The sequence below is a fragment of the Pelmatolapia mariae genome, linkage group LG15 (genome assembly GCF_036321145.2).
Source record: "Pelmatolapia mariae isolate MD_Pm_ZW linkage group LG15, Pm_UMD_F_2, whole genome shotgun sequence".
NCBI lineage: Eukaryota > Metazoa > Chordata > Actinopteri > Cichliformes > Cichlidae > Pelmatolapia > Pelmatolapia mariae.
The window spans coordinates 6,785,782-6,798,453 of record NC_086240.1 but is presented as its reverse complement, the minus strand read 5'-3'; the positions used below and the strand labels follow the sequence as shown (position 1 = coordinate 6,798,453).

General features: G+C 37.2%; 1 protein-coding gene across 1 annotated transcript; it reads left to right on the top strand.

Annotated features, from left to right (window-relative positions):
* Nucleotides 1-988: 988 nt before the first annotated feature.
* Nucleotides 989-9,062, top strand: LOC134643183 (uncharacterized). The gene is made up of 13 exons (XM_063495448.1): nucleotides 989-1,114; nucleotides 1,233-1,301; nucleotides 1,542-1,663; nucleotides 1,795-1,855; nucleotides 2,010-2,162; nucleotides 3,025-3,099; nucleotides 4,544-4,612; nucleotides 4,916-5,037; nucleotides 5,140-5,200; nucleotides 5,353-5,505; nucleotides 6,807-6,866; nucleotides 7,430-7,621; nucleotides 7,900-9,062. The coding sequence occupies exons 2-13, from the start codon at nucleotides 1,241-1,243 to the stop codon at nucleotides 8,187-8,189; spliced, it is 1,419 nt and encodes a 472-aa protein (XP_063351518.1). The 5' UTR covers nucleotides 989-1,114; nucleotides 1,233-1,240; the 3' UTR covers nucleotides 8,190-9,062.
* Nucleotides 9,063-12,672: the final 3,610 nt, after the last annotated feature.

Genomic DNA, 12,672 nt, shown 5'->3' with positions numbered 1-12,672 from the left:
AATAAAGGAAAAGTTACCATTTCCAGCTTTTTATAACATTTAAAAACAATTCAAAAAAATATTGGAGCTGCTATTAAAAAAAGCTTAATGAGCGGAGGGAGTCCATGCTGTACTGTGAGAGGCTTCAAGAACATCCTGTACATATGCTCAAAGTTCAAGTATTGTGTTAACCCATTTAATCCCAACAATTGTTGCTGTTTTAACTGCCTGTTACATTAACAAAATTAAACATATTGTGTGTAGGGGATGTCTAAGGAGTAAAATGCATGCACTTATTTTGCAGGGGAAAATTTGAGATTAAATGGGTATACTAACGGTTCCTCACCTTTAAATATCCTGACAGCACATGAAACAAAGGAAATCATTTCTTAGTTTTGTTGCTGTTCCTTTTTAAAATTAACGCCCTTTAGTGTTCTTTTGGAGTCTTTTTACTGGCAGCATATTTGGAGGAAAGTCTTTTTACTGTGCAAGCCTGCACTGAGATGTATTGCAGTGTGTGCATTTTGTGCAGGTTGCCCTGGCAAAGAAAAACTGTGCACTGCTGCACCCTGCTGGTTTTTTAAGTGTTTGCATGTTGAGCTCTTTCAATCTGACTCTGTAACACAAACTTAAAGTGGGAGTGGGAGTGAAACAATAAAGCCCTTACTTAACTGTTACACAGACCTTTAAAGTTTTAAAGATGAGACACATTGCATGATTACATCACGTGACATGGTGTTGGTCGTTGTGCTAAAACCTTTATACGGCATCTTTAACAAAGCGAGCATGTCTTTGTATATTTTAGGACCAAGACTTTTCTTTGGCAGTCATAGTGGGCGGGGCTGCTCATGAACTCCAATAACACTGAACATTGAAACACTGCTGAACCATGTGTGAAATAAATAAAGAAATGAAATGAAATAACCAATGGTTGCTTAAAGCCCCTGTGACGTCACAGCATACCAAACAGTTTAATCAGTCTACTTTCACTTTTCCTTTGACCGTGAACGGTGGGCGTTTTTGTGATCAAGCGAGAATAGACTGAGAATACGATCAAAAATATAAGTTATTTTGTTTTGTTTTTTTCATCCCAGCGTCTTTTCTTTCGCTCCTGCAGGCTCAGCTTGCACAGCAGGTCTGTTTCCACGTTTTTTAGATGTCATGTCGATCCAAAAGCAGAACGGAAACAGGAACTATACAGTATGAGAAATGTCCAACCTCCGTATTCTCTGATTTTTTCTTCTTTTCTGCAGGTGAAATCATGGATGATTTGCTTAAGAAAATAAGACGCAAGGATGAAGCAGCAGCCTCTGAACTAGAAAGTAAGAGTCAGTGTTTTGAGAATATTTATACTACACTATTAGAGTAAATAAGATGTAAATATTTTTATACATAGTTACAGTAAGTAGGCTCCATTGTTGCAACAAATGAGTATAGGTGTCAGAAACACGTGGATTACCGTTTATGCAAGAAAAAACCAACAGAATCACAAATTGAAATATAATGAACTGACTTTGTATAATCAGGAGACTACGTGATCAATAACAGATCTGCTCTTTCAGAGGCAGGTTTGAGAGCTGACTCAGATCTCCGGTCACTGACTTTACAAGAGCTGGGTGAGCTGTTGCCTGGAGCTGAAAATTTCAAACTGAGAAGGGAAATCTTTGATATAATGCAGACGCAGGTAACCATGCAAGCTGTGTATAACTGAGAGGAGAGAGATTCAGAATCACATGTGTAACACAAATAGAAAGTTACAAGTGTGCAATAAACACGTTTTAATCAGGGCTTTTTGTTTGCTTTTCTTTGCTTCAGAAACCAATTGATGCGCTCATAAAAGAATTCAAGAACTTCATCCCACATGAATCTCTCAGCGGTAAGTACAGGCCTGCTAACATTGTTGGATTTTCCATTTGATGGATTTGGATAAGCGGAAGAGAATGGATGAATGGATGGATTTAGGGTGTTTCCTTGCAGACTGAAAATATGATATGCAGATTCTTATACATAACCTTAAACTTTCCATCTAGCTGCCGTAACTGAAAATGGAATCTTGGTCAACTACCTGAAAATGTTGAAGGAAATGAAGAACCAAATGCAAACGGTGCAAGATTTCCTTGATGCTCATATCCGTCTAGTGGAGGACTTAAGGAAATCTCAACCATTGCAGGACCAGGACAAAGGTTTTAATCCAGTTTTGTTTTTTTAGTCTAATTTTAACGTGTCTTAAGTTCTTGAGTGCAGATTCAAAGCTTTAACAGAGGGTAGCACACTTCAACTTAACATAAGCAAAACTTTTTATATGATCCAGTCCATTTATGCTGAATATGCATAACCCATGTCTTCAATAGTGAATGGACACAATATCTGACCACAGCTCAGCCTTGTTTGCTTTTACATTTATTTTTACATGAATCCACAGAATGGAAATAACAGATACATGACGTCTCAATTAACATGTCCATGTCATGGACAGATGAACAGCCATCCATTTTTTTAGTCAGTAATTCAAATGTTGTTGGCTTTGAGTTGATTTTATGTATTTCTCACTTGTTTGAGTTGTTCATAAAAACAGCAAACATTTAATCAGATTTATGTTCCTGCCACAAAATCAGCTGGTATTAAGTTAGCTGTCTGCTTCAAGTGTTACATTTTGTACATGAATCACAAACACATGGAAAAGGAAAAGTCTGTCGAAATTCTGCTATGTTGTCATTCACAGGATAGATTTTCAGAAACCCCTTACATATCGTATATAACTATGGTATATGACTATATGGTAAATTATTACTAGAGTATAGTTAAGATTTTTACATATATTCATAAGATTTCTTTTTAAATTTCTTGTAAATGTGTTACGCCATTGTACTCAACAGGTTCTTTGTCAAGTAGTGACAACAGCCAAACTAGTGACCCTCCACAAATACAACAAGATAAATCTCACTTTCTTTTACTTTACACTCCAATGTCACACAGACACATGCATATGGAGCTATGTATGGCTATTGTTAAATTTTAATGCTGTTTTACATGAATGTTTATTAGATACAAGTACCAGTGGTTCAATGCTGCCCCCACCCTCTCCTACCTCCACTGGTGACCATCCACAGAAAAGAAAAGGTAAATTTAGCACTTCACTGTTAGAAAGTAAGGTTTTATTACTGACCAGCTGTTAAGGTTTCCAACTCCAGGCAATATTCAATATTCACTTATTATATGTTAAAAAATCTCAAAACGCTAACTCAGTACACTCTTATACACACTATATTGCCAAAGGTATTCACTCACCCATCCAGATGATTGAATTCAGGTGTTCTAATCACTTCCATGGTCACAGGTGTATAAAATCAAGCACCTAGCCGTGCAGACTGCTTCTACAGACATTTCTGAAAGAATAGTTCACTTTCAGGAGCTCTGTGAATTAGTATCATGAGAAGACACCTGCTGTCTACCAAGTGCAGTCGTAAAATTTTCTTGCTGCTAAATATTCCACAGTCAACTGTTAGCAACATTAATACAAAGTGGAAATGAATGAAAATGACAGCAACTCAGCCACCAAGTGGTAGGCCACGTAAAATCATAGAGCAGGTTTGGCGGATGTTCATAGTTTGAAGAGGTTGCCAACTTTCTGCAGAGTCAATCGCTACAGACTTCAGATTAGTTCAAAGAACAGTGCATACAGAGCTTGATGGGATGGATTTCCATAGCCAAGCAGCTAGATCCAAGCTTTACTCCTCTGAGTGCAATATTGTAAAGTTTGGTGGAGCGGGGGATTATGGTGTGGGGTTTTTTTTGGTCCCTTAGTTCAACTGACATTAAGTCTTAATGTTTTAGCAAACCAAGACATTTTGGATCATTTCATTCTCCCAACTTTGTTGGAACAGTTTGGGGAGGGCCCCTTCCTGCTCCAACATGACAGCACACCACTGCAAAAAGCAAAGTCCATAAAGATGTGGATTAGCCAGTTTGGTGTGGAAGAACTTGATTGGCCTGCACAGAGTCCTGACTTCAACCCAACAGAACACCTGTGGGATGAATTAGAGAGGAGACTGTGAGCCAGGCCTTCTTGTTCAACATCAGCGCCTGACCTCACAAATTCATTTAACTTAGTGTAGAAATTACATATACCTTTAACTCAGAATACATGGATATTGGATATTTAGGACCCAGGCTTTTAGTGGTCATAGTGGCCGGGGCTGCTCATGTACTCCAATAACCAATGGTTGCTTAAAGCACCTGCCACATCATAGCATGACCAAAGTTTATGACCAAAGTTTAGTCAGTCTAGTTTCACTTTTCTTTGACTGTAAAAGGTGGGCGTTTTTGTGATCAAGCTAGAATAGACTGACAATATGATCAAAAATATCTACATCTAACAGTATTGAGGTTTTTTGTTTCATTCCAGCATCTTCTCTTTTGCTCCTGCAGGCCCAGCTTGCACAGCAGCTCTGTTTCCACGTTGTTCGGGTGTCATGTCGATCCAACAGGAGAACAGAAACAGGAACTATACAGTATGAGAAATGTCCAACATCTGTTTTCACTGATTTTTTCTTCTCTTCTGCAGGTGAAATCATGGATGTTTTGCTTAAGAAAATAAGAAGCAAGGATGGAAAAGCAGCCTCTGTACTGGAACGTAAGTGGCAGTGTTTTGAGAATATTTATTCTACACTATTAGAGTATATAAGATGTAAATATATACATAAATATATTACAGTAAGTAGGCTCCATTGTTGCAACAAATGAGTATAGGTGTTAGAAACATCTAGACTACGGTTTACACCGCAAACTAACAAGAAAAAACTCAACAGAACCACAAACTGAATTATAATTCAATTCAATTTTATTTATACAGCGAGAAATGACAACAACAAACAATAATAACTTTAATTTGTATAATCAGGAGACTATTTGATCAATAACAGATCTGCTCTTTCAGAGGCAGGTTTGAGAGCTGACTCAGATCTCCAGTTACTGACTTTACAAGAGCTGGGTGAGCTGTTCCCTGGAGTTGAAAATTTCAAACAGAGAAGGGAAATCTTTGCTATAATACAGACGCAGGTAAGCAAGCAAGCTGTTTATGGGAGAGAGATTCAGATGGACATGTGTAACACAAATAGAAAGTCAGATCTAGACAAAATCTGTGTTTGTTTTTTGCTTCAGAAACCAATGGATGTGCTCATAGAAGAATTCAAGGACTTCATCCCATATGCATCTCTCAGGGGTAAGTACAGCCTGCTAAAATTGTTGGCTCTTGCATTTGTGGATTTGGATAAATGGAAGAAAATAGATGGACGGATGGATTTATGGTGTTTCAGTGCAGACTGAAAATATGATATGCAGACTTTTATACATAACCTTAAACTTTTCATCCAGCTGCCTTAACGGAAAATGGAGTCTTGGTCAACTACCTGAAAATGTTGAAGGAAATGAAGATCCAAGTGAATAAAGTGCAAGATTTCCTTGATGCTCATATCAATCTACTGGAAGACTTAAGGAAATCTCAACCATCGCAGGACCAGGAGAAAGGTTTAGTTCTTTATATTGAGCCTAACATTAAGGTGTTTTAAGTTCATGAGTGCAGATTCAAAGCTTTAACAGAGAGTAGCACACTTCAACTTACAGTAAGTATAAAAATTTATGTGATGTTTACTCTCTTCATTATTAACATGTATGTGAATTCACAGCTTATTAAATACATGATTAGGCTAAGGTGTTGATGAAGATATCCACAGAAATTTTTTCACGTCTTATTGTCTTCTTTAGAGAATGTAACTGGCTGAAGACATGCTGTTGTGGAAACGTCACATCTTAAAAAGATATTGCAAACTAAATGAGGCACCAAGAAGGGTTTTGCCCTCTCAGCTGAATTTTTATGTTGCAAAAGCAGCAACAACGTTGACTGAAATATACGTCAGACACCTACCTGCAGATTTTACCTACAGAATATATAAAGCTTGTCATCTGATCCAGTCCATTTCAGCTGTACACGCATAAGCCATGGGGCTCTGTCTGAATGGAGACAGAGTCCTGGGACAGAATATCTGTTCAGTCTTGTTTGCCTTTAAAACATTAATGTTTTACATGAATCCACAGAATGCAAATAACTGGGACATGAAGTCTCTTTAACATGTCATTCTGCCCATGGCAGGGACAAATTAACAGGCATGACAAACCTTTTTTTTCCCTCAATAATTCAAATGCTTATTTATAAAATAAATATATTATTAGATGTAAAGCCTTAAAGAAATGATTGCATGCTTAAACCAAGGAAACAGTTGCAAAGATCAATCTGATTTGTGCTGCCACCACAAAATTAGCTGCTGTTAAGTTAGTGAGGTTCTTCAAACACATGACTCAGAGACACGTGAAAAGGGTAAAGCAGAGAATTGTTGCTGTCTAGTCAAAATTCTGCTATATTGCCAATCACACGATAGATTTTCTCTTCACCTTCAGTCATTTCACCATGCCTTTCACAAATACCTACAAACTCTTGTTGTGTTCTTTCTGAGGTCTTACACTGTTCTTACAGTTGCATAATGTTGCATGTGCTCAGACGGCCCCACATTTAGTTTCTTTTATCATGATTTTTACATATACTTATACGTTCATTTGTTTTTGTTTTTTTAATTTGGAGTAAATGCATTATAACTGTGTATTTAACAGTTTCTCTGTTAAGCACCTCAGCTGCCTCTGGTCCAGTGAAGTTCCTTAGTAACCAAACTTCTAACTCTCCATAAAAAAATCTCACTTTTTAAAGTTTAAGCTTCAATGACATACTTTAAAAAAAAAAAAAAAAAATCTGTTTTGCTGTCTTATGTGACTGTCAGATAGGACGCCTTCTGCCCTCTCTGTCACTTCCACTCATGGCCAGACAAAGAAAAGACAAGGTAAATTGATCTATACACTCTTTAATTATAAAGTTGTATTACTTTGTTTTAAGGTTTTCGACTTGGAATAGAATTTAATATTCACTTATTATGTGTGTAAAAAAAAATCTAAAATCTAACTCAACCCACACTTAGATATCAAGTAAGTAGAATCTTTATGTTTTGCTTCTCCGCTTTTAGAATGCTTTTAAAACTCAAAGAATTGTATTGAAAAATAAATCCTTAAAATTAGCCATGAACCCCTTATTTAATTTTAGTTGCATATTGTAAAATGTATATTTTCCCGAGTGCATATATTGTTTTCTTGCATTTTATAACATATTTATTTTACATTAGGGTGACCCAAAATGCTTAAAGATATTAATCTATTAAATTGAAGAATTTATAGAAAAAGTCCCACAAAGGCCTCTTACTTATGCTAGTAATTTTCAGAAAGTGTTAGCCAAAATTTTTTTTGGAGGGGGGGGGGTTAATGCTATTTTAATAAATTCCTACCTTATTCCGGTAAGTTTCATCTTACTCTACTGTGTTGTTATCTTGCTCAATTATTTTTAAAACCACAGTGACGTACAAGATGGTCGTCAGCGGAGTAACCTTTGATGCCGATAAGCAGCTACTGGACAGATTAACGACTTCAAGCGGGGATAAAGTTTTGAATTTGCTCAGTCGGGACGATGGTGAGGTCATCATTGTCTTCTGTCCTGTTGTTTCACGTATGGGGACAGATGTTGAGGCAGCCATGGCCCAAGACACAGGTAAGAAAAAGAATTTAATTGGTCATCCATGTTTTACAGAAAAATGCTCAGTCAAACTTTTAATGATTTACATTTGGGGGGTTGAGAATATGAACTTAAAGTACCTAATGATGAATTTAAAGTCAAACTGATAAATCCACATGAATGACAGCTAATATTTATGTGGTTAACGAAAATATGAGGCTCTACGATTCTTAATCTTATGATGTTTGTGACGAGATCTCATTGTTAGTTATACTTAATCAGCTGTTTTTTGTTTTTTGTTTTCTTTACTGCAGGTGATAAACCTGTCATACTGGTTGTGATGCATCACGCATATGAAGCCAAACCTGTACGCTCAGTGAAAACATGGAAGGATTCTTGGAAGGTCGTTTTGTGTGTTCATGTTTTCTACCATGAGACGGTCCCTGGATTGCTGCCATGTCAGGAAAATAATGATGCCATCTTTAAGATACAAACAGAATTACTGAAATACGGTGTTGACATAACTGAAAGTACAAGTGGAGATACTCAGAGTTGGTTCAGATCGCCATATTCCTGGTTTCAAAATTCAACAAAAAAAAAATAAACAATGAAAGTATAATGCCTGCAACTACAAGTAAAAGAAACTATAATAGCTTGTGTCAGCTTCAGCTTTAAATAGAAGAAACAGTAAAAAACAAGTACAGTTTATCTTGATTTGTCTCCATCTGTACTGTCTGTGTGTTTATCATCAGTTCAAATCTAAAAGAGTTAATGTCATGTGAAAACAAGACATGACATATTACCGTAGTTTTTGTGTGGTTGTACACCAGTCAGGACTTTATCTAATACAACTGAAAAAAACAAAAACCACAAATGAGCATTTTATGGTGCGTGGGAATCTTTTTTTTTATTTTTTAAAAAAGGTCTGGTGATTAGTATTTTTAGTATTTCTTTAGATATGTACATGTTCATGTCTTTCCCACAGTTCAGAAGAGCAAATAAAGTCAGGGTTTAAAATGCTGATATACTGTGTGTATACAACTTTATTGTGCTATTGTTTTATCTTTTTTTTAATTTATATTGGGAAGTACTTAACACGTCAAAACACCAGTGTAATGATAATCCCCTACAGTCTATTTTGAGGAACAGCACTGGTTCAGCTAATATTTCTGTCTTTAGTTTCTATATTCTGTACAAAAACACCTGAAATTAGATTAAGACTGTAGTGCAAAGCCCACACTTGACAAGCATTCATAAACTATATTTATGTCAAAAATAGATACAAACATTTTAAAAAGATCATAGATGGAAATGGAAAAGATTTTATAAATAGAAAACCAAATGATACATAAGTGATCATAATATCTGTGCTTTTTTAGCTCTATGTTTCCCCCAAAGGCCAATATATCATAACAAAGCAGAATAATTTAAATGTTCTCATTAACCTATTCTTTTATCTAATGCTTTAAAGGCTCACTAAAATGCCTACTGTATACAGTGTATTAAGTAGCTTATTAGCAGTTATAGCAGAATGAACTCTGGCGCTACAAAGTAAGATTGAAACTTTTTTTTTTTTGCCTTATGGGTGGTGTAAACTTTATCATTTAAATGAAGATGAACTATCAGAAACTTCACTGTGTTCCAGTGTAATTTCCAGAAGGCAGCAGGTGAAAAAAGTCTGTGTCCAAGGTGTGAGGGATCTGTAATGATTTCCCTGCTCATTACAAGTCCTGGATGGAGGGCAGGGGGTGCCGATAATCTTTTCCACTACCCGTACAGTCCGCTGCAGTCTGCACCTGTCCTGTTTAGTGGCTGCTCCATACCAAACTGTGATGGAATAGCACAGGACAGACTCAATGACTGCAGTGTAGAACTGGATCAGCGGCTCTTGTGGAAGACTGTACTTCCCCAGTTGTCTCAGGAAGTACATCCTCTGCTGGGTCTTTTTGCAGATGGAGGAGATGTTAGTCTTCCACTTCAGGTCCTGGGAGATGGTGGTACCCAGGAACTTGAAGATCTCCACAGTAGACACTGGGCTGTCTGATATGGTGAGAGGGAGCAGTATTGAGGGTTGTCTCCTGAAGTCCAGTGTCATCTCTACAGTCTTAAGTGTGTTCACCTCCAGGTTGTGCTGACTGCACCAGAGTACTCAGCTCAACTTCCTGTCAATATGCAGACGCATCACCATCCTGAATGAGGCCAGTGATGGTGGTGTCATCTGCAAAAATCAGGAGTTGCAGCCGTACAGCCAAGTTCTTGGAGGTGCAGTCATTGGTGTAGAGGGAGAACAATAGGTGTGAGAGGACACAGCCTTGAGGGGCACCAATACTGAGGGACCGTGTTCTGGAGGTGATCTTCCCCATATGGCCTGTTACTTAGTTTAGCATTGTGTTATTCACCCCTTAACCCCAAGTCTGTTTATTAGTAGATTATTTGATATATGAGATTTTGTGAGTTTTTGAGTGGTGCGATGTGCTGAAGGGATCATTGGAGGTGAGCTTCCCTCCCTCCAGGACATCTACAAGAAGCAGTGCCTGAGAAGCAGCAGACTGAGGGACAGCTTTTTCTATCAGGCCACCAGACTGCTGAACAGTGACACTTCATAGACACCTCACTCTCACCTACTGGAACGTCAACACTATACACTCCATATTGTACATATATGCCATTTCTTTTGCCATGTCTTTTGCACAACACTCAAACTGCTGATAGATTTGGCATACATATTAGTAATGTGCATACATTCTTATAATTGTACATTCCTCTTCTTATATTTGACTTGTTTCTTATGTTTCTTGTATTTTTCCATACCACTGTTGCTTGTGAAGCTTGCACACCAGAATCTCACTCACATGTGCTGTACCAGTGTACCAGTGTATCATTTATGTGATGTGACAATAAAAGTGCTTTGATTTGATTTGATTTGAATTCTACATCATTGTTATATTTCCCCCCCTGAAAACGCGAAATAAATTGCGCAGTACAATTTTAAACAATAAATTGCAAAAAAAAGAAGAAGCTAGATGTAGCAAATATGATACAAATGAAATCTCATATGAAAAATTATATTACGTTATTTTTTAATGTTTTGTCCTAAAGTTAAAAAACTCTCAATATTCAAAAAATGTGAATTTTTTTTGCAGTTATTTCATGGATCAGTTTGTCTGGTGGCTCGATGATTTGGCTTTAAATCAGCGGTCCCCAACCCCCGGGCCTCGGACCGGTACCGGTCCGTGAGTCGTTTGGTACCGGGCCGCGAGAGTTGAGGCTCGGGTGTGAAATGTATGGTTTTATTTTGCGTTATTTTGTTATCGTTTTTTATCGTTTTTTTCCTGGGTCTTTTCAGGTGTGTTATGAATAAATCTTCTTTTTTCGGTACCGGTACTAGTTTTATTTTGTTGTATTTATCCGCGACACCTTAAAGGCCGGTCCGTGAAAATATTGTCGGGCATAAACCGGTCCGTGGCGCAAAAAAGGTTGGGGACCGCTGCTTTAAATGAAGGCAGGTCGCATGATTGCAGACTTTGCTCTGCAAGAATTTTTGAAGTTAAGTTCAAGAGGAATTTGAGATTTGAGCAGAAACGCTGAGTTTATGTCAGTTTGATTTGTTTTAAAGACGCACGCTTTTAGAAACTGAATCTCCTTGTGTCATCTGCAGGATATACAGACAGCAGTCACCAGCCTCTGAATCCACGCCTTTGTGTTCTTATACTTCGCAGTATTTTTGACAATAGGTTCAAATCTAATACCATTAACCATACTTTCTCAAAGAAAAACATATTTAACATTCTCCTCCTCTGTGTGATACACTTCTTGGGTCTGAAAGTGCTCTGCAGTTGCACATTTTTGGCATCTTCATTTTTTCACATGATTAAATACATGTTTCCCCACTCATTGCTCTTTTATTTATTCAAAATGAATCATTACTTACTTATTTGGAATCAAACAGATTAGATATCATCTTGATGGCTGTAAATGAGACCACTAAGTAAGACAGAGACATGAGATATATAGACACAAAGACAAACACGCCGCTGCTTCTGGCTTCAAGATAGCTTCTCTTTATCTCTCAGCTCTCTGCAGACATACAAAGAGAGTGAAGTACGAATTCGACTGTTGGTGAAACTCACTCTGAGGACAAAGTGAGCAAACACATGCTACACGTGCAGTAGGCATTGTTGTTTGGGTTAGATTACCAAAAAATCATGGAATTTTTTTTTAACATTTAAAAACAATTAAAATAATATTACTAATATTAAACAGCTTAATGAGCGGAGAACTAACTTAATACTAACGGTTCCTCATCTTTACATATCCTGCCAGCACATGATACAAAGGAAATCATTTGTATTCTATTTTCATCTTATTGTATATTTTATTCTATTTTATTCTACTGTATATAGTATTTTATTTTATTCTATTCTGTACAGTTGTGTACTGTATTTATTCTTATTTTATTTTATTCTAATTTTTGCTTCATAACTTTGCACTGTCCACTTCCTGCTGTGACAAAACAAATTTCCCACGTGTGGGACTAATAAAGGTTATCTTATCTTATCTTATTTCTTAGTTTTGTCGCTCTTCTTTTTCATATTAACATATGCTTTAGTGTTCTTTTGGAGTCCACATTTTACTGTGCAAGCCTGCACTGAGATGTATTGCAGTGTGTGAGATGTATTGCAGGTTGCACTGGCAAAGAAAAACTGCACTGCTGCACCCTGCTGGGGTTTTTAAGTGTTTGCATACGGGGCTCTTAGACGGATGCTGTGGGACTCCACTCGAAACAATAAAACCCTTACTGAACTGTTACAGCGACTTTGAGAGTTTTAAAAATGATACACATTGCATGATTACATTACGTGACATGGTGCTGGTACTGTGCGTTGTGCCAAAATGTGAAATGGAAATATATATACAATTTCCCAAATGACTTTTAGGACCCAGACCTTTCCTTGGCAGTCATAGTGGGCGGGCTGCTGATGTGCTCCAATAACCAATGGTTGCTTAAAGCGCCTGCGACGTCACAGCGTGATCAAACAGTCTAGTTTCACTTTCTTTTCACCGTAAATGGTGGGTGTTTTTGTGAT